This window comes from Triturus cristatus, chromosome 1_2 (genome assembly GCF_964204655.1).
Source record: "Triturus cristatus chromosome 1_2, aTriCri1.1, whole genome shotgun sequence".
NCBI lineage: Eukaryota > Metazoa > Chordata > Amphibia > Caudata > Salamandridae > Triturus > Triturus cristatus.
In genome coordinates, this window is record NC_140580.1 from 581,814,950 (window position 1) to 581,834,395 (window position 19,446).

General features: G+C 48.8%; 1 protein-coding gene across 2 annotated transcripts in view; it reads right to left on the reverse strand.

Annotated features, from left to right (window-relative positions):
* The window catches only part of CYP17A1 (cytochrome P450 family 17 subfamily A member 1), a 282,729-nt gene that overhangs the window by 55,609 nt on the left and 207,674 nt on the right, over window positions 1–19,446 (reverse strand). For both annotated transcript variants that reach the window (XM_085606579.1, XM_085606582.1), the window contains one exon: window positions 2,899–3,002. In XM_085606579.1, coding sequence (XP_085462705.1) covers window positions 2,899–3,002 — 104 coding nt within the window. The remainder of the gene's footprint in view (window positions 1–2,898; window positions 3,003–19,446) is intronic.

A 19,446-nucleotide genomic window follows, 5' to 3' on the forward strand; every position in this document is an offset into this window, starting at 1 on the left:
AGATTCCATTGCCTTCACCCATTTCTTATCTTAAGCCATAGTAGTAAACCAGTCTGCTTTCTTAAGCGCATATCCATCACCTCTTCTAAACTGCAAACAACCAATTCCTATTCACCATCTTCTCCCCAAACTTTCTCAATCTTCACTTCCTCCAAATCCAGAATTACACAAAAGATTGCCAAATCACTCTTTTACCCAGCATTTATTACACCTTGAGGTTATATTCCTATAAGCGTTGCTGCCACTTGGCAATTCTCGGTGTTGCGGCTCTCTTTGTGGTAAGCCACCCTTCTAACAAGCTCCATAATGAGTAAGTATGCATTGAAGTGAATAATATCCCACCAACAGGCTAAACCCTACCGTTCAATGACAATAAAACTTAGGGCTACATGTATCAAGCTATTAAGCGCTCGAATCGGCCCGTTTGTGAACGCTAAAAAGGCTTTTTACATGTATCAAAACCCATTTTGCAATTCGGTAACCTGTTAACAAATCGCAAAATGGGTTTGCGATTCGCTATTAGGAAGGGGTGTGTTAAGGGCATCCTTTCCTAATACCGAATCGCATCAGTATGTAGGAATGTTTTGTGACCGAAATGAGGACGCAAAGCATTTGCATTTTACCAACTACTTCAAGTAGGTGGTAACCCATTCACAAATGGGAAGGGGTCCCTAAAGGACCCCTTCCCCTTTGTGAATGTTTGTTATAGCATTTTTTAAGAACAGGCAATGGCCCGTTTTCCTTTAAGGAAAATGGGCTGCATTTTTTTAAAAAGATTGCTTTATTTAAAAGCAATCACAGACATGGTGGTCTACTGACACCAGCAGGCCACTATCCCCGTGATTTTAGCGATTCCTAGGGGGTCTCAAATTGCAATCTACCTCATTATTATTAATGAGGTAGAACAATTTGTTACCTTTAGGAATCGCTATATAAAAGTCTTCGAGTTTCATACATTGTAAATTGAGATTACCTAATTGTGATTCTCAGAAATTCGCAATTAGGTATTTGCAATTAACAATTTTAATACATGTAGCCCTTAGTTCTCTAAATGATTTCAATGATAATACCTATAATAATATATGGCTAACAGGCTATAAGTAGAATTGTACGTGATCAATTCACCATAGTCCTTAGTTTAAATGACTTAATTGGCACCGGATTTACAACGTACCCATTCACACTCTCAAGCGCCCCAAGTATACTTTTCACTCCACATATAACGCACAAGATTCATAAGCAAATTATGTATGACTTGTGCCTCATCTGCAAAATTTGGGGCAAACTTAAGAATAATATTCCATAAGACCTAAAAAGGATCTCTAAGGTCTTTGTTGGATTGAAACAGTACTTTCCCCAAATGCCTTGACCGCTTGTGCAATGCAGTCTAAAGAAAAGCCGGAGAAAGTTCAAGTGAAACATTCTGCATCATAAAACAAGGCCAGTAATTGTAATGGTGCCAGTCTGTCAATTACAAGCATTGCCTATGCAGATCATAACATATGTCTTCCATATTTCCTCATTTACCCTCTCCCTGCATCATACAGCATAATAAGCTATTTCTTGAGCTGCCTGACTGCTAGTGGCATACTGCAAACTTAATGGGCCACATGTATAAGCCACTTTTATCACTGTTTTTTATGCAGTTACCAACCTTGAGCTCCCCTAAACCTGGAACTAAAACCTCAGGATACCTCTTCTCCTTTATTCATCACATGTAATCACATTCAAAGAACAACCCTCATGTGCGCCTCACAGACCAGGGCTACATCATGATTCTATGTTCTTGTTGTTGTTTATAACTCATGAGACATTCCTTTTGTGGCCAAATACACCTCTCACTTCTAATTTTAACAATGTCCTAAACTGCTCCACTATTTCTCTGGACTTCTATCAGTACGCTTAGTAACAAATCTTACCGGATCACAAGAGGACATCTTCCCAACATTTCATCATCCACCAGAGTTTAGGGCGACAACCAATCAGCCAGCATTGTCACCTCCACATCTTCAACTTTAACTTCAGAGTAAAAGATCAGTCCACCATCAACTCCAGTACAAAGCTAGCTCTGCTCCTCATCTTTATGATTTTCCCTTCTATATCACCCTCTCACCATAATGACATCTCTTGTGGACACACCAAAGAAGAGCATATGATCTTCTTTTCTTATAATTACTGAAACCTGTGATATAACAAGCACTTTACTATCCCCCCTCGTACTACTTACTACCCTTTACTGTTACTTCTCACCATACCTCACCTCTTCTTCCATATCTTCTGAATAAATATCTCTTTCATATAGTTGCATGCTTTACTTAGCCCGAGAGTGGAATGCCCTGTGGACAACTATCACTTCTTTTCTGTTGTCTTTTTCAAACAATTGTGGCTAAGAATCATATTGTCGTGAAATTTATCATGGCGCATATGGCAGCCATTGCCATTTCTCGGGCCAAAAAGCTCTACAGGTTTATCAGGCATTTGAGCTCTGACAAAAGACTTAAGCATTTCACATACTACAGGTTTATGATTTTATGGGATTGAAGTGCACCTTCCTAGCGCTTCACAACCATCAAGCATACCACAGACCAAGCTCCTGCATCATGGTTGAAAGATGGTGCCTTTCCCTGAGAGACCCAGTCATCGGCGCTTTGTAAAGCCCAACACTTAGAAAGAAGTAATTGGGAAAAACAAGTGTATGCAACATGGCAGACAACCACCCAGAAAACCACGCAGGTCAGAGGAGCCAGCAACTAGCAAAAATCTGAACATGAAGTACAAACCTCGACAAAGTAACATTACGTAGAAGGGAGGCACGTTCCAATGGTACCTCAGTCCCTCAACAAAAAACTCCCAACATTATTAGAGTGATTTATTAAATAAGACTATGTAAGTACTCACTTGGATCGAAAATCCCAGGATTGACCCACTCCTTCTCATCATGATGAATGGACCAGAGATTTATAACCACACGGGCGCCTTTGGGAATGCTGAATTCTCCAATGCTGTAAAGAGGCAAACAAATCAATTCATTTTTTAATCACCTTCATAGGGAAAGTATTTAAAGTTCAGTGCAGGGCTTCCCAACCTGAGGTTCCCAGGTTGGGGTGCGAGATGGCATTTCAGGGTGTGCGACAAAGAGGGAAAGTATATAATGTATGCATAATAGGAATCCGGCAAGACTTTTATAGGGGATGTAAACATTAATCAAATATTTCCTAGGAGTTTGGGGCATAGAAAAGGTTGGGAACCCATGATTTAGTGGGTTGGATCATGCTTAATGCCTACCCTAATTTCACTATTTTCCTCGTAATCTCACTTCGTTCTATTTTACGTGAAGTCTCAAAGTGTCCTTGAGATTCTGTTCAGTTCTCTCTATTCAACATTAATGTTCACAGGACTTCTGCAGTTTATACAATGTTTCCTGCTTCCTCAGTGTCCCAGCGTGTCACCAGTGTTTCATGTCCTCCTCTCATAATAATTTTTGCCTAATATGTCATCACACATTTCCTCTTGATTTGCATATTTCATCAAAATGTATTTTATTTCTTGCTCAAGCGAGTCAAAAGTTACTACAAATACTGCTACACTGGTATCACACAGCAGCAGAAGCTCTGGTCACTTTTTGTTTGTGAATTACTATATGTCAAAAGGGAACTAATGAAAAATAACCTTTTCAAGAAAAGCATCAATGTGATTGCTATTGCTTACAGGTCATAATCAAAGTTGTTGGGTCGTTGTCTAAATGTGCGACATGAATACACCTGTACAATAAATGTTAATTTAAACAAGTCTAATTCATCTGTTATAGAAGCAAGGGAGTATATTCACACAAGTAAACAAGCATTTGCAATGCAATACAATAGGTCTCGCATTTGCAAGAGTTTGAGTTATTGGCATTGTAAATGATAATGCCTTTTTTATGTGTTTTGAAAGCCTGCAGTGAGTGCATAAACACACACTTTGTAGTTATAGTAGTAGTTGCTTACGAGAAGCAAGGTGGTTAGAAACTGTCTGTTTTACTGGCAGCTGTGCATTTTGTAAGCAAGGACTATAAGTACAAAGTGCATATTTATACGTGATTGCAGGTTTTTATAAACATAAATAAAAGTTCTTGGTATTTAGAGTGCCAATGGGTCAATGTCTCACAAATGCGAGACCTATTGCATTGGAAATGTTTTTTGTGTGTTGTAGGCATTAGGTATTTTGAGATTAACATATGCAGTACAATTGTTGGCTTTAATGTGCTTTAATGCAGAATGGAGTGTGAAAGGCTGTAAGGATAGGGAAATAGGGAGCAATGTAGCGGCATAAAGCATAGACAGTAGCTGCGTATAGCAACATTGGGTTTGATGAGCTTTAGAAAAGGCCGTGATGGAGGGAGAAAAGGAGAGAGCGTGCGGTGAACAGGAAAAGCAAACAGTAGCAGCATTTAATAAAAGCAAAAGGGGCCTGACAAAAACAAGGAAGGAAAGAGGAAGCAAGCGAGTAGGAGTTGAGGTAAGGTTTTGTGCTGGTGCATAGCAACGGTTGGTTTTTACATGTTACAACACAAAATGGAAGGTAAAAAGACTGTCGCAAAAAGAAAATAGTTAGTAATGAGGGGTGAATGGAAGGTTGTATGGAAGGCAGCTATTCTGTGTTAAGGTAGGAGAAATGAGCGCGTTGAGTTGGAAAAAATGAGGGAAAGGGTGAGTACAGGAATATGCAGTGATGCAGAAGGGCCACCATATAAAGTAAGCATTAAGGTACGACTGTGGCTAAACACAAAACTGAATGCGTATTATGTATAGTATGTATTGTTTCTGGTAGTGGTGAAAAACATATAAAGTGGCAGTGTATAGCATCACGCCACGCGCAGGGAAGGAAGAGGTGTATGTGAGAGAGAGACAGGGATGAGTGGGAGGGGCAATCGGAGGGATGAGTGAGGTGGACCATGCACGGGGAGTTACAAGAAAGTAGCATGTGTGAGCAGGCAATATAGAGAGGATACTGAGTGTGAAGGAGGGATAAGAGAGGGCATTAGAACTGTGAGTAGAACGCCATTTGCAAAGGTTGACTGGTCACCTTTCTTTATTGCTATATTCGGGGTGTTAAACTGGTACAAATGAAGTGCAACCAATTCCCAGACAGTCTTAACAAGTGTAAAAATGTACAAAATAATGAATATAACTAAAACAATGTGCCACACTATGCCGCATAATTTGGTACAATTTACTCAACCCGGCTGCATAATTTCCCCCAACCATGCTGTGTAATTCTAGTAGCCCAACTACTATTATAATTAGATGTTGCTAACATCAACCCCCTCCTCATCAAATTCTAGTTTTCTTCATGTGCTTTTAACAAGACTTAACTTACACAATAATTTTCTGTATAATGTACCACTATTTTGAGATGGTCCTGCTCACATGTCTTATATTAGTCCAGCAGCACGATTGAGCTCCAGAAACACAAGATTTCACCAGATGTGGGCATCTGTCTTTTGTGTAGGAATAATATACAGAAACATTTGTAAACTATCGTCCGTTTTTCACACATCAATTTCTTGAGCTTACTCCCTCATTCCACTCCTATGTAACCTGAGGGGTCCCGAAGTGATTCTGTTCCCATTTCTAGCTCCGGATTTGAGGGAGTGGCGGACTCACTGTACTACTTCAGACTGGCATTCTGTCTCCTATGAGAAGAGTAAGGGAGTCGGGGCTAGACGATGGTCATGAAAGTGGTGCGATACATCAGCTGAGCTGCCATCTGTCAGATGTGAGGGTCAAACCATTGGAAGCTAAGCACCTATGAGTAAAAGATGGATCTCTGGCAGATCCAGAGGCTGCGAGCTTGGAATCAGGACATGAGAAATGCAAAGAGGGCTTAGCCGCAGCCAGGGACACTAACCAGTTCTTCGGAAAGCAGCGAGAAGCTGCAAGCGTTGGAACCAGGAAGAAAAATGAGACTATTACAGAATGAAACTGGGAATGAGCGGTTTGTGGTGTCAGGAATGACATTTCATCTCTGGGGAGGCGTTCATGATAGTCTCACTCTCGTCAACATTCTGCGATGTTGTTGCATGCAGACGCAGGGTGCTGGACTATGTGGAACTAGAGAGTTTTCACTAAAGCAGGCATAGCAGCCATTGCTGTTTGTTGCCGGCCTGACCGTTGCCTCTCAGCTCCAGGCACACAGTTGTAAGCACCCACCACAACGCGGGGCTCTGTTCTTGCCATGGCTATTGTGCAGTGAATTTATGCTTTCTGGTAAACTCGCGCTCTCTGGTGACCGCGCTCTATCTGCTCAGGGACTTTACATGTACTCTGCATCAGGAGGAGCTGCTGAGACCGCTGGCAGCTGCCGTCCTATCGCTAACGCTCCATGGCGATAGATCATCGCGGATGAGGTCATGTTTCCCAACGTTTCTCTAATAAAAAAAACACATCAAGCGCCCAGAAAAGGTAGAGGATGAGGGAGGTAGTCAATACAGACAACGGGAGGGGGGCGGAAGCAGTGAATTTACAGCATGGCCAGCATGAGGAGAGAAGGAAGGGGCTAAAGTTAACACGGACAACAGAACACAAGCAGGACAAGCCCGGCTTCTAAAGTGGTGAGGGCGCGAGTGCCCGCAGCGCGAAAGTGAAAGCAAATATGTCATATGTTTACAGTTACGGCAAGACGCGGTGGGGGAGGAGCGTTCAAAGAGCAGGCAAGAGGAAGGCAGATGGCGGTGTTAGGAAATTGGATAAGGAAGCTTTTGAAATATACAGCGAAAACAATAGTGCTCCTGGGACAAGGTATCTTTTAGGGCTTTGGTGGAATGTGTTTTCTGGCCTGATTCCTACAGGGGAAAAAGCAGGGTAGTAATGCCGTGTGGCCGCCATGAAAGTGAAACCGATCGCGATCATAGACACAAGACAAGCCCGGCTTCTAAAGTGGTCCGGACGCGAGCGCCCGCCGCGCAAAATTGAAAGCAAATTTGTCATATGTTTACAATTACGGCGAGACCCGGCGGAGCGTGGCACTCGCGCTTGGCGGGGGAGCGCATTCCAGGCGGGGGAGCGGACTCTTTGAAGTATGATGCCGAGGCTGTGGCTACACGTGCACGCGCCAGTGGGCTGAAGCGCTTCCCCAAACGGATTGTATGGCGGCACGATGCACGTATTTGTGCGCGTGCTCGCCATGCAATCCACTTTTGGGAGCACTTTGAAATGCCCCTCTTACTAGAGTCTCGCATAGCGATTGCGTAAGCGCAATAGCTAGGCGAGACCTAAAAAGGGAAAGTTGTTGAAATAAGAGTAAGGATTGTTAACAGCAATGCACAACCTAACTAACATAAGGGAATGATTCAGTGAGGTAAAGCCGGCCACGGACAGCATACCCAAGCAAGATAAATGTAAAGTTTTGACCTTCATGAAATCAGCTGGAAAGCAAACTTGTCAAAAAATGCATTTATTTCATTGTAATTTCTTGAAATCATCGACACTAAGGGGCCGATTGCCATGTTGGGTGGAAAGCCTCTGCCCGACACTGACTCGGAATCGGGACCGACCGACTTTCGGCTGGCGTTTCCGACCGGCGGATTACGATGCGACCGAACACTGTTCAGTCGGAGTTCCATTGTTCCCTATGGGAGCTCGTGTTCTGCCCGACAACCGGCCGCAACACAGGCTCCTATGGGGAAATGGGGTGTTTGCGAAAACCCTGCACCCTGTCGCAGGTACCCGATGGTGCCTGCCACACAGTGCAGGTTTTTCCAGGGGGGGGTCCCCTTGGTACACCTCGGCCATCGACCACTGGCCGAAGGGGGCCCTGCCAGGGTCCCCCAAAGTCAGATTCTGACAGCCTTTCCAGATCGAACAGGCAGACTCGGAAAAGTTGTTGGAAAACAACATTGTAATCTCGTGGGAGGAAATACTGTCCATAGGGGTGTACGATGCGGTTCCGACCGACACGGATACTCTGCGAGTCTCTCAGGACGGATTCGGAACAACCGGTCAGTGTACGTTCCGACTGCAAACATCGTAATCGGGCGGTCGGAATGTAAACGAATGGTCAGAAGGGCTCTGACGCGGTTGAGGAGTTTCAGACTGTTGGGGGGAGGCTTTCTGCCCAATATCGTAATCAGCCCCTAAATGTGCAAATCACATTATGGTTGATTCCTCCTGGGAATTTTAACAGGATATGCCTTTGCATTCACTTAATTATATTACAAAACAAACAAGCAATTTTTATCAGCCTGGTCAATAAACAGAGCTTAGATTTTTGTGTCCTGAAATATCTCTGCTGAGGAAAAGCTAAAACTGTTATTTTCTTAATTGCAACTTTCTTGAGGAAACAAATGTGGAAAGGGGTCTTACAGTCTACTAGCCTTACAACAAATCACCTGGTTGCCAAATACAAAAGTGAAAGAGCGACAGAAATCATAGAAAAGATAGAAATGTTGGCAGAAGCCCAAGCCATAAAAACTTGCGACCATCAAAGTACAATGTTTGGCTAAATGGTGCATGGAAATCCAATTTCAGAGTAATAAACCCATAACTTAATGGTAATCTTCATTACCTCAATTCGTAGTGCTCCTCCTCGCAATCCCAAATGAATGAGGCATTTCTGCCTCTGACGGACCTTTAACAATGCTACGGGTCTCCGATCCCATTTTATAAAGTTTTTGTTCGCTCTCCATTACATAGTAGTAGAAGAATGTTGCTCCCCCAACCCCACCTCCTGTGTATTAAATAACTGAATCACAGGTACAAGCACAGGAGGGAGGAAGGGATGTGGATTGGGATGAGGAGGACTACGAGGCATAAGTAATGGGCTCATTACCCCCTCATCTCCATTCTTCGCATCCTAGTCCTAACTCAGCTTGCACCAAAAATCCTCTGATGCAGTCATAATAACTTTATTTTAAGCAACAATTACTTAATTGCCATCTTTAGCACAGTGGAAGCAAAAGCCCACTCATCTGTATCAGTTAAATCCCATCTATAATTTGCATATGTTTGAAGAGTTGACCATGTAGCAGCCCTACATATTTCCAATAGGGACGCACCCCCAGCTCTGCGCAGGATGCAGACACTGACTTTGTAGATCTCTCTTCAATGGAAATAAAAGGAGATAGCCCAAACAGTTTATTTAACCGTGAAATCGCCAGCCTACCCATCTACTTATTGTTTTGGAATATGCCTTTTTAACCAGAATAAATGAACAACAAATTGGACAACCTGAATTCCTAGGTGCAATCTAGGTAGATGAATAAAGTACATCTAACAACAAGGACACCTGTGAGTTATCGACTGATTGTAATACTGGCAGAATAACCTCATGAGAAAGACGGAAACGAGAATTCACCCTTGGAACAAACTTGGATCCAACTTTAGTACTATCTATCTGAGAAACATCTTAGATAAGGATAGGATACAACCAAGGGCCCCAAGTTCCCCAGCCTCCTTGCCAAGGTAATAACAATTTTAAAAAAGATGTCTTTGCAGTTAGCCACCCCAGGCCAGCTTCCTGCTTCCTCCAAATGTTCAAAAGGAATCTATTGCAATCCTCTTAGCACTATGGATAGGTCTCAGGTTGTAGGTTGGAGTTTCTACTGTAGACTCTTTTAGCCTAAACCTTTTAATGTCCTCATCACAAGCAGTGAAATGTCTGCAGAGTTGTGTCCCAAGAGGTGTAATAGCTGCCCATTGTGCAAACAAAGTTGAGGGCACTAACCCCTTCAGGAATCTATTCCTAAGGAACTTGAGGATATGAAAACCCTCTAGAGATAGGGCATAACATTCTATGGAACTGCACCACTTTTGAAATCCTCTCCAATGTTTCTTGTACGAAACTATGGTTGAAGGCCTTCTTTTTTTTTTATTTTGAAAATATCTTTATTGAGCATCAGACAAAAAAAAAATTACATTTACATCCTGTATCCATGCGCCATCTGTGCATTTTTCGGAAAATTGACTAAGATCTGGTATCCAACTTACAAAGATCCGCCTCTCCATCGATGCATTACAACATTTCCAACATTTCCAACATTGTCAATGATTATAAGCGAACGAGACAATCAACCATGGTTGAAGGCCTTCTTGATGACTGGATGTGTCTGGCACCTTGTTCTGAACATCCCAAATGCTGTAAACCTATCCTCTCAAGTTCCAGACTGTCAACCTGAGATGTTGAAGCTGGATGGATGGCAAAAAAGGGAACTGAAGAGGGAATAGCTATAAAGTCAAGTGAAGATATTTCTCTTTGACAATGACATCAGGAAGGGTAACCAATGGAACCAAGGCCAGAAAGGCGGTACAAAAATGACCTTAGTCTTCTTCTCCCAAATCTTCTAAAACATCTTCAGGAGCGGAATTGGAGGGAAGGCCTACAAAATTTTCCTGGGCCAAGGGACCGAGAGGGCATCTATTCAAAACCTGAGGACAGCATGCCTCTTTGCAAAAAATCAGAGACATTGTGTTATCTCTCAATGCAAACAGGTCTATCTATGGTATCCCAAAGTGTGAACATATTCACTTAAACTCCCAGAAAGACAGATGGTACATCACAGAATGGAAGATTTCTGCTGAGATTGTCTGTCTGCAAGCTCAACTGCCCCTGGATGCTGTCAATGCCAGAAGGTGCTCTTTGGCCTAGGCAAATATCTGTAATGCTACAAGATTTAGATCCCTGTTCATTGTCCCGACTTGATGGTTCAAAAAAGCCCTTGTCACTAGACTTTTCTGTCCTGACAATTACACTGTCACCTTTCAACTGAGGGGCATAATTTGCAGTGCCTTCATCACCGCTGCCAACTGCTGCCAGTTGGAAGAGTGCACACTCTTTTCTTCCAACTAGTGGCCTTTCCTTTCCTGATCCCCCAAAGCTGCTCCCACCCCCACAGGCTTGAATCTGTAATCATCTGTTGTCTTGGGGGGGGGGGGCAGACAGAGTGGGACACCTTTCGAAAGATTGCCTTCCACCAACCACCACTGCAATACCCATTGGATTTGAGGGGTTGCCAAATTCTGGTATTCAAACTCCTGAGCTAATGTTAAAGTACGGGATCGATTCACCAGGAGTTTAGATGAGTTTCAGATTAAAACTTTTTTCCGGGTCTAACGCCATTGCCTCTTAACCAATCCCAGGCAGACTTAGAAGATTAACTGAGCAGGTGAGACAACAACCAGCCCTCATGATGAGACATTTATCCTGTGCCCTTTGAAGTTGTTGTTTTGGCACAAAAGACTTTTCCCAGAAATCAGCATAAAAAGGCTTCAGAATCTTTTTCTCCTCTTCAGCCTTTTGGACCATACCATCCAATTCAGCACCAAACAGCTTCAGATCTGTAAAAGGCAGTTTTTAAGTTATGGATCCTTGAGAGGAATCCAGTTACTAGGATTTCATCCATATAAGAGGGCACCTGCTATCGCTGCCCTTGCTGAGGATGATGCCACTCATAATCCATCAAATGATATATCTAATAGGTGTCGCAAAAGAGGTTCCATTTTAACCAAAATGGATGTAAGGTCATCATTCTCCTGAAGACAGTCATACAGTTTTGGAAACTCTTTAGGAGTACTTGCGTGTCATATGCAGTATAGGTGTTGGCTCTGTTAGCAAAACTAGATGTCGCAAACAGCTTTGAAATGTAGAGTACACTTTCTTATCTACTAAGTCTGACAAAATAGAGTCCTCTGAAGACAGAGAAGTTTAAACCATTTACACTAGAGCAGTATTTATTTTAATGAATTCAAAGACTATGGCAGCTGGGTTATTTGGCACACACATGCTTAGCATACATTATTAAACATACAGGTTCATTTGATTGGTCCTTATCATAATGTGGTTGCTCAAAGATAAAGAAAAGCCACCAAATCTTCTTTAATAGGAACAAAGTCCATAACGTAAAAAAAGATCTCAAGCACTCCAAAATAATTAATAATGAATTCCCTTATGTTCAGTAATCTATTGCTCTTTATTTAGATACAGTAGTCAGTAATTTTCTGTCATTTTCGCCACACACTAGCCAACTCGTGTTTCGTCTTTGAAGGTTAATACACCCACAGACTTCATCAGGGCTAGAACAATAATTGGTTATCAGTGATATCAAGATGATGTACATTAATGTCACACATTATGACTTATTTAAGAGTCATACACTTGGGTGCCGATCACAATCCGGTAAAAACCGGGTACGAACCGTCGGACGGAGCATATTCTCCGTCCGACGCGTACCCGGTCGTCAAAATATACAAACATGGAATTACGATTCGCACGGGTACACCATAACCGTACGAATCGTAAAAAAGACCGACCGAACAAAAAACACCTACCAATGCGATCCGGGAAAGCGCCGACCTGACGTCGGGACGCACGCAGCCAGCCATTCACGACCCAGGAATCACGATTCGCACCGACGTCACCCCGCACGGTGAATATTTTGCGGCAGCCAAAAACTGCCGGGAAATCAGGACGACGCGAACAAGGACCACCAGTACGCGACGGACAGACGACGACGCGAACAAGGAGGACCAGTACGTGACGGACAGACATGGACCCGAACCTACGAGTCATCCCTGCCCTCATAGCAGTCCACCTCCTCTACAGGTTACGACGCAGACGCCGCAGAAGGTCAGAATAACTAAGGGAGGGGGGAAAGTGGGGTGGGGTGGGGGTGGCACTACCAGGGCAGGCCACAAAACAACCACATGAGTGACACACTACACATGGCCTGGACATACCTGACTCCCATGCCCTGGTCACCACGAGGGGGTGGGGGCGTGTCCTGATAATCCAGCGACCGCCACAACGGAAGTCCGTCACCACGCGAACCGGCAACACAACCAGACAGGTACGTCCCGTACCCACGCCTGAAGAGCGTGGGTACGAGTCGGACCACGCCCACACACGTCACCCCAACAATGGCGGGACGGATCGCACCCACGTGGCAAAGGCCTGGGTACGGGCCGCACAAACATCACATAGCGTGGGGACGGATATGTACGGACCCTACCCCCACCCCGTATGCAAGGAGCGTACCCCCCACCCCAACAGTGAAAGTACGACCCGTACCCCCACCCGCGTATGCAAGGAGCGTACCCCCCTGCCCAACAGTGTAAGTACGACCCGTACCCCCACCCACGAATGCATGGAGCGTACCCCCCATGCCAACAGTGTAAGTACGACTCGAACCCCCACCCACGAATGCAAGGAGCGTACCCCCCAGCCCAACAGTGTAAGTACGACCCGTACCCCCACCCACGAATGCAAGGAGCGTACCCCCCTGCCCAACAGTGTAAGTACGACCCGTACCCCCACCCACGAATGCATGGAGCGTACCCCCCATGCCAACAGTGTAAGTACGACTCGAACCCCCACCCACGAATGCAAGGAGCGTACCCCCCAGCCCAACAGTGTAAGTACGACCCGTACCCCCACCCACGAATGCAAGGAGCGTACCCCCCACCCCAACAGTGTAAGTACGACCCGTACCCCCACCCGCGAATGCAAGGAGCGTACCCCCCTGCCCAACAGTGTAAGTACGACCCGTACCCACACCCGCGGACGTACGGAGCGTACCCCCAGCCCAACAGTGTAAGTACGACCCGTACCCACACCCGCGGACGTACGGAGCGTACCCCCAGCCCAACAGTGTAAGTACGACCCGTACCCCCACCCGCGGACGTACGGAGCGTACCCCCAGCCCAACAGTGTAAGTACGACCCGTACCCCCACCCGCGGACGTACGGAGCGTACCCCCAGCCCAACAGTGTAAGTACGACCCGTACCCCCACCCACGAATGCAAGGAGCGTACCCCCCTGCCCAACAGTGTAAGTACGACCCGTACCCCCACCCACGAATGCATGGAGCGTACCCCCCATGCCAACAGTGTAAGTACGACTCGAACCCCCACCCACGAATGCAAGGAGCGTACCCCCCAGCCCAACAGTGTAAGTACGACCCGTACCCCCACCCGCGAATGCAAGGAGCGTACCCCCCTGCCCAACAGTGTAAGTACGACCCGTACCCCCACCCGCGAATGCAAGGAGCGTACCCCCCTGCCCAACAGTGTAAGTACGACCCGTACCCCCACCCGCGTATGCATGGAGCGTACCCCCCATGCCAACAGTGTAAGTACGACTCGAACCCCCACCCACGAATGCAAGGAGCGTACCCCCCTGCCCAACAGTGTAAGTACGACCCGTACCCACACCCGCGGACGTACGGAGCGTACCCCCACCACACCAGTGTCAGTAGACTCGTACCCTCACCTCTAATGCAGTGTGCGTAACCCCACCGTGTATGTGCCAAGCGCACATATCCAGAAATCGGAGGTGTGTGTGCAGAGTCCTCCCAGCAGTGCCCTGAGACAGGAGGGGTGGGTGCAGAGTCCTCCCAGCAGTGACCTGACACAGGAGGGGTGGGTGCAGAGTCCTCCCAGCAGTGCCCTGACACAGGAGGGGTGGGTGCAGAGTCCTCCCAGCAGTGCCCTGACACAGGAGGGGTGGGTGCAGAGTCCTCCCAGCAGTGCCCAGACACAGGAGGGGTGGGTGTGGAGTCCTCCCAGCAGTGCCCTGAGACAGGAGGGGTGGGTGCAGAGTCCTCCCAGCAGTGCCCAGAGACAGGAGGGGTGTGTGCAGAGTCCTCCCAGCAGTGCCCTGACACAGGAGGGGTGGGTGTGGAGTCCTCCCAGCAGTGCCCTGAGACAGGAGGGGTGGGTGTGGAGTCCTCCCAGCAGTGCCCTGACACAGGAGGGGTGGGTGCAGAGTCCTCCCAGCAGTGCCCTGACACAGGAGGGGTGTGTGCAGAGTCCTCCCAGCAGTGCCCTGACACAGGAGGGGTGGGTGTGGAGTCCTCCCAGCAGTGCCCTGAGACAGGAGGGGTGGGTGTGGAGTCCTCCCAGCAGTGCCCAGACACAGGAGGGGTGGGTGTGGAGTCCTCCCAGCAGTGCCCTGAGACAGGAGGGGTGTGTGCAGAGTCCTCCCAGCAGTGCCCTGACACAGGAGGGGTGGGTGTGGAGTCCTCCCAGCAGTGCCCTGAGACAGGAGGGGTGGGTGTGGAGTCCTCCCAGCAGTGCCCTGAGACAGGAGGGGTGGGTGTGGAGTCCTCCCAGCAGTGCCCTGACACAGGAGGGGTGGGTGCAGAGTCCTCCCAGCAGTGCCCTGAGACAGGAGGGGTGGGTGCAGAGTCCTCCCAGCAGTGCCCTGAGACTGGAGGGGTGTAACACATGTGTGTGAGGCCAGAATTATCCACATGCATACTGGCTACAAGGGAACATGTCCCCATGAACTCATGTCAACAGACTCCACACACAAGTACAGTGATCACCAAGGATGCCACGATTGTCGCAGGTGGAGACATGGCCCTGCATGCATGGCCAAAGTAGAAGGGCTCCGTCACACACACAGCTCATGTAGACACAGCTCTGCGCTAAACATTGGGAACACCCTGCAGGGAAGAAAGCTGGGTACACAGAGGAAGGAATACACCCTTGGACAAGTGCACCATGCAGTAACTGCCTACATGAACAAAGAAAGTTAGCCAACACCTTGTGATGGCACACAGATCACAGGGTCCCACCAATGAGCAGTACACTACTACATATCTCACACACCCAAACCCTTACACACCACCCAAAACCATGTTGCAGCCCCACCAACACCAATACCAGCATAGCAGTAGTGTGATAATGAAAACAAAATTAAGCTTTATTCTGCAGGAGCACAATGTCCGTGGATCGCAGGCAGTTCAATCTTCACAAAGCCCATAGGGCAGTCAATGATTCTCAGCTGGATGGGGGACACAGTGGGATGCGTGTCCCCTACCTTGCCTGCACAGTCAAATGGCATCGTCTTCCACACTGGTGAGGGCATCGGGGGGGGGGGAGCAACAGGCACCGCAGGGACATCAGGGCAAAGGGGCGGCGTTGTGGGTGCAGGGATGGAGGACTCCACCACAGGGGGTGGGTCAGTGCCAAAGGCGGAGGCCAGGATGGCACTACACACCTTTGCAAGGTCATCCAGGGAGTCCCCTGCACCCGAAGGGACCTCAGGCCCCAAGGAGGGGGGGGGGGTCAGAGGGATGGGTCGCAGCGCCACCGGGGGAGGGTGGAGACAGGGGGGGAGACTCAACCACCCTGACCGGGGACCTCCGTGACCGCTTGCGTGGTGGTGTAACTGTGGGGCTCAGGGACAGAGCGGCCATGAAGGAGTCCTTGGGGGAGATGTGGCCAGGAGAGCTGAGGGGAGGGGATTTGGAGGGAGTGGACTGGGTGGAATGCGGACTCCCACTATGGCTGCGTGTCACACGTTTGCCCCCCGACCCAGTGGGTGTGCCTACCTCACCCTGTGTGTGCGTGTCAGGAGGAGTGCGGTGGACCTTCCCTGCTGGTGTGGTGCCCGTGTCCGTTGATGTGGGTGCATGCCGACGTCTGGGTGTACGTGTGACAGGCATGGGAGTGGGAAGTGTGGATGGGGCAGGGGTAGGTGGGGGGAGGTCGCGCTGCAGGAGACCCACTGCTGCAGTCAGTGTGGAGTCGATGGACCTCAGCAAGTTGCGTTGGTCAGCCTGCGATGAATGAATGCCCTCCAAGAAAGCCTCGATGTTGGTGAGGGTTTTGCCGTGGGCATGGAGGACATTAAGGATCGCAGCCTGACCAACCTGCAGTTGCCGCTGGATGTCCACAGACTCTGCATTGGCGGCAGCAGTGGAGACAGGGGCAGGGGGCGCGGTGCCTGGCAGGAAGGAGACATGCTGTGACCGGGCACGCTGGGAAGGGACACGAGCAAGTGGGAGGCGGCTGGTGGAAACTGAGGGGGCGGTGCGAGGTGTTGTTCCGCTGTCAGCTGCTGGTGCAGCCTCCGCCCACTCGGAGACATCGTCCCCGGACCTGTCAGCTTCGTAGTCTGATGTGCCAGTCGACAGGTCCTCGGCCACACTCTCCTCCGCCTCTGTCCCACTCGATGTGCCAGCCCCGATGTCACGGCTGGCACTGGTGCTCGGTCCCTCCGCCTGGTCTGTGTCCATGTCTCCCTCTGTGTCCCCCGACGATGCTGTGGGCAGGGTGGAGAGACAGAAATTATTCAGACACCTGTACACATCTGTCACATGAGTCCAATCTACATAGGTAACATTGCATGGCCTGAAAAGGAAGATCCCTAACATCTACTGAACAGGGTACCGATGTAGGGCATGCAACACACAGTTGGTTGAGCCACCATGCCACTGAAATACCATGGAGAGCATGAGACAATAGCTAAACACAGGAAAAGGAGTCTGACATAGCACCCAGGTCCTGGGGACAATCCAGCACTGCATCTGCACCACACAGCGTTTGCGAAAATACCGATGACCAGGGACCATATCCATGAACTTGAGACACATGCTGCATAGGTAATGCTGAATACATGCACAACATGACTCGGTCACTGCACATTGCGTGTGTGTCCAGGCACATCACACACTGCCCAGACCCAGCAAGTGGTAATCAGGATTTAACACATAGGCATTGCCCGCCCCAACAAGACCCTACACGAGGCAAATTGTGGAGACACAGGTGGCACCAACATCTCATGGTCTGGGTGATACACACAGGGGCAGGCAAAAAGCAAGATTGGACGCCAAACAGCCAAGGTGCGCCTGTACAAATAATGAGGTACCAGTGCCCATCCTCAGATGAGTATAACAAGACACACAGGCACTGGCAACTGTGAGTATGAAGAAGGACAATCAGGTCAGGCTGCACAGTGGACACCTGTACAAATTAGCACGTCTATATACATGGTGACAGGGGACAATGGCACAGAGCACAACTTACGCTGTAGACACTGACAGTGGCCACGTTCATGATGACACATACACCACTGAGGAAAAGGTGCCCCAGGGGACAGTAGTGGGCACGCAACTACATGCAACTGAATGGTAATGACAGCAACACACGTCACCATCCCTGCACTATGTGTATCGCACAGTCATGCACATCATGTCACAGGCCACTACATAGGACATGCGCGCTGTAAGGCATGACACATGAGAGACCAACTCCCATGTCTGGAGTCAGCATCAGTGCCAACTGACATGGAACCCACATGCAGTGAACTTGACAGTGCACAGGCAAGGTCCCACAACCTGTTACACACCACCCCCACACATGATGCTACAGACATTGTTACCGTGGACAAAGCGCCAGCCTACATTACCCTGGGAAGGAGTGACTACACACAGACCAGGGAACACATTGCAAGGAGGGGAAGGGTGGCAGGGGCACAGCGCTATACTGGGCCAAACAGGATCTGCACAGCACCTTTAAACCCTGCCAGTGGATTCATGCTACTGTGCCCTTACAAATGCCGGTGACACACAACAAACACACATGTACCTACCCCCTTCCGGCTGCTGCATCGCCTGTAAGCGCCTCTCCAGGTCTGGAAAGACCACCGGCAGCACACGCCTGTGGAGGTGGCTCAGACGGCGGCGGCCGCGGTTCTTGTGGCTCTCAGGTGAGTCCCCCAGCAGGAGCCGTGCAATCCTCCGCGTCCAGCACCGGATATCCTGCCAGCGTTTCCTCACCTGGGCCAGGCGCCGCCTCCGACCATCCACACCCCTCACGGCACTGACGGCGGTCAGCCAGATCTGCTCCTTGGCAGTGGCGCCTACCTGTGAGGAGGAACAAGTGACACCACATCAATACACCAGCCACATGTCACAGAGAGACATATGGGTACAAATTAGCTGGTAACAACAAGGCATGTCATGCAGCCAACGCATTGCACCTTTGTCATAGGGACATCATCCCCTGGTGAGGGAAAAAGCAGTACGTGCCACAGTGGGTACACAGGTGGAATGATGGCAATGTCACAATCAATGATCTAGGCTCACACTGTGCATCACACCCACCCCTCCTGTCTCAGGGCACTGCTGTGAGGACTCCACACCCACCCCTCCTGTCTCAGGGCACTGCTGTGAGTGATAGGCCCCCACCCCTCCTGTCTCAGGGCACTGCTGTGAGGACTCCACACCCACCCCTCCTGTCTCAGGGCACTGCTGTGAGGACTCCACACCCACCCCTCCTGTCTCAGGGCACTGCTGTGAGTGATAGGCCCCCACCCCTCCTGTCTCAGGGCACTGCTGTGAGGACTCCACACCCACCCCTCCTGTCTCAGGGCACTGCTGTGAGGACTCTGCACACACCCCTCCTGTCTCAGGGCACTGCTGTGAGTGATAGGCCCCCACCCCTCCTGTCTCAGGGCACTGCTGTGAGTGATAGGCCCCCACCCCTCCTGTCTCAGGGCACTGCTGTGAGTGATAGGCCCCCACCCCTCCTGTCTCAGGGCACTGCTGTGAGGACTCCACACCCACCCCTCCTGTCTCAGGGCACTGCTGTGAGTGATAGGCCCCCACCCCTCCTGTCTCAGGGCACTGCTGTGAGGACTCCACACCCACCCCTCCTGTCTCAAGGCACTGCTGTGAGGACTCTG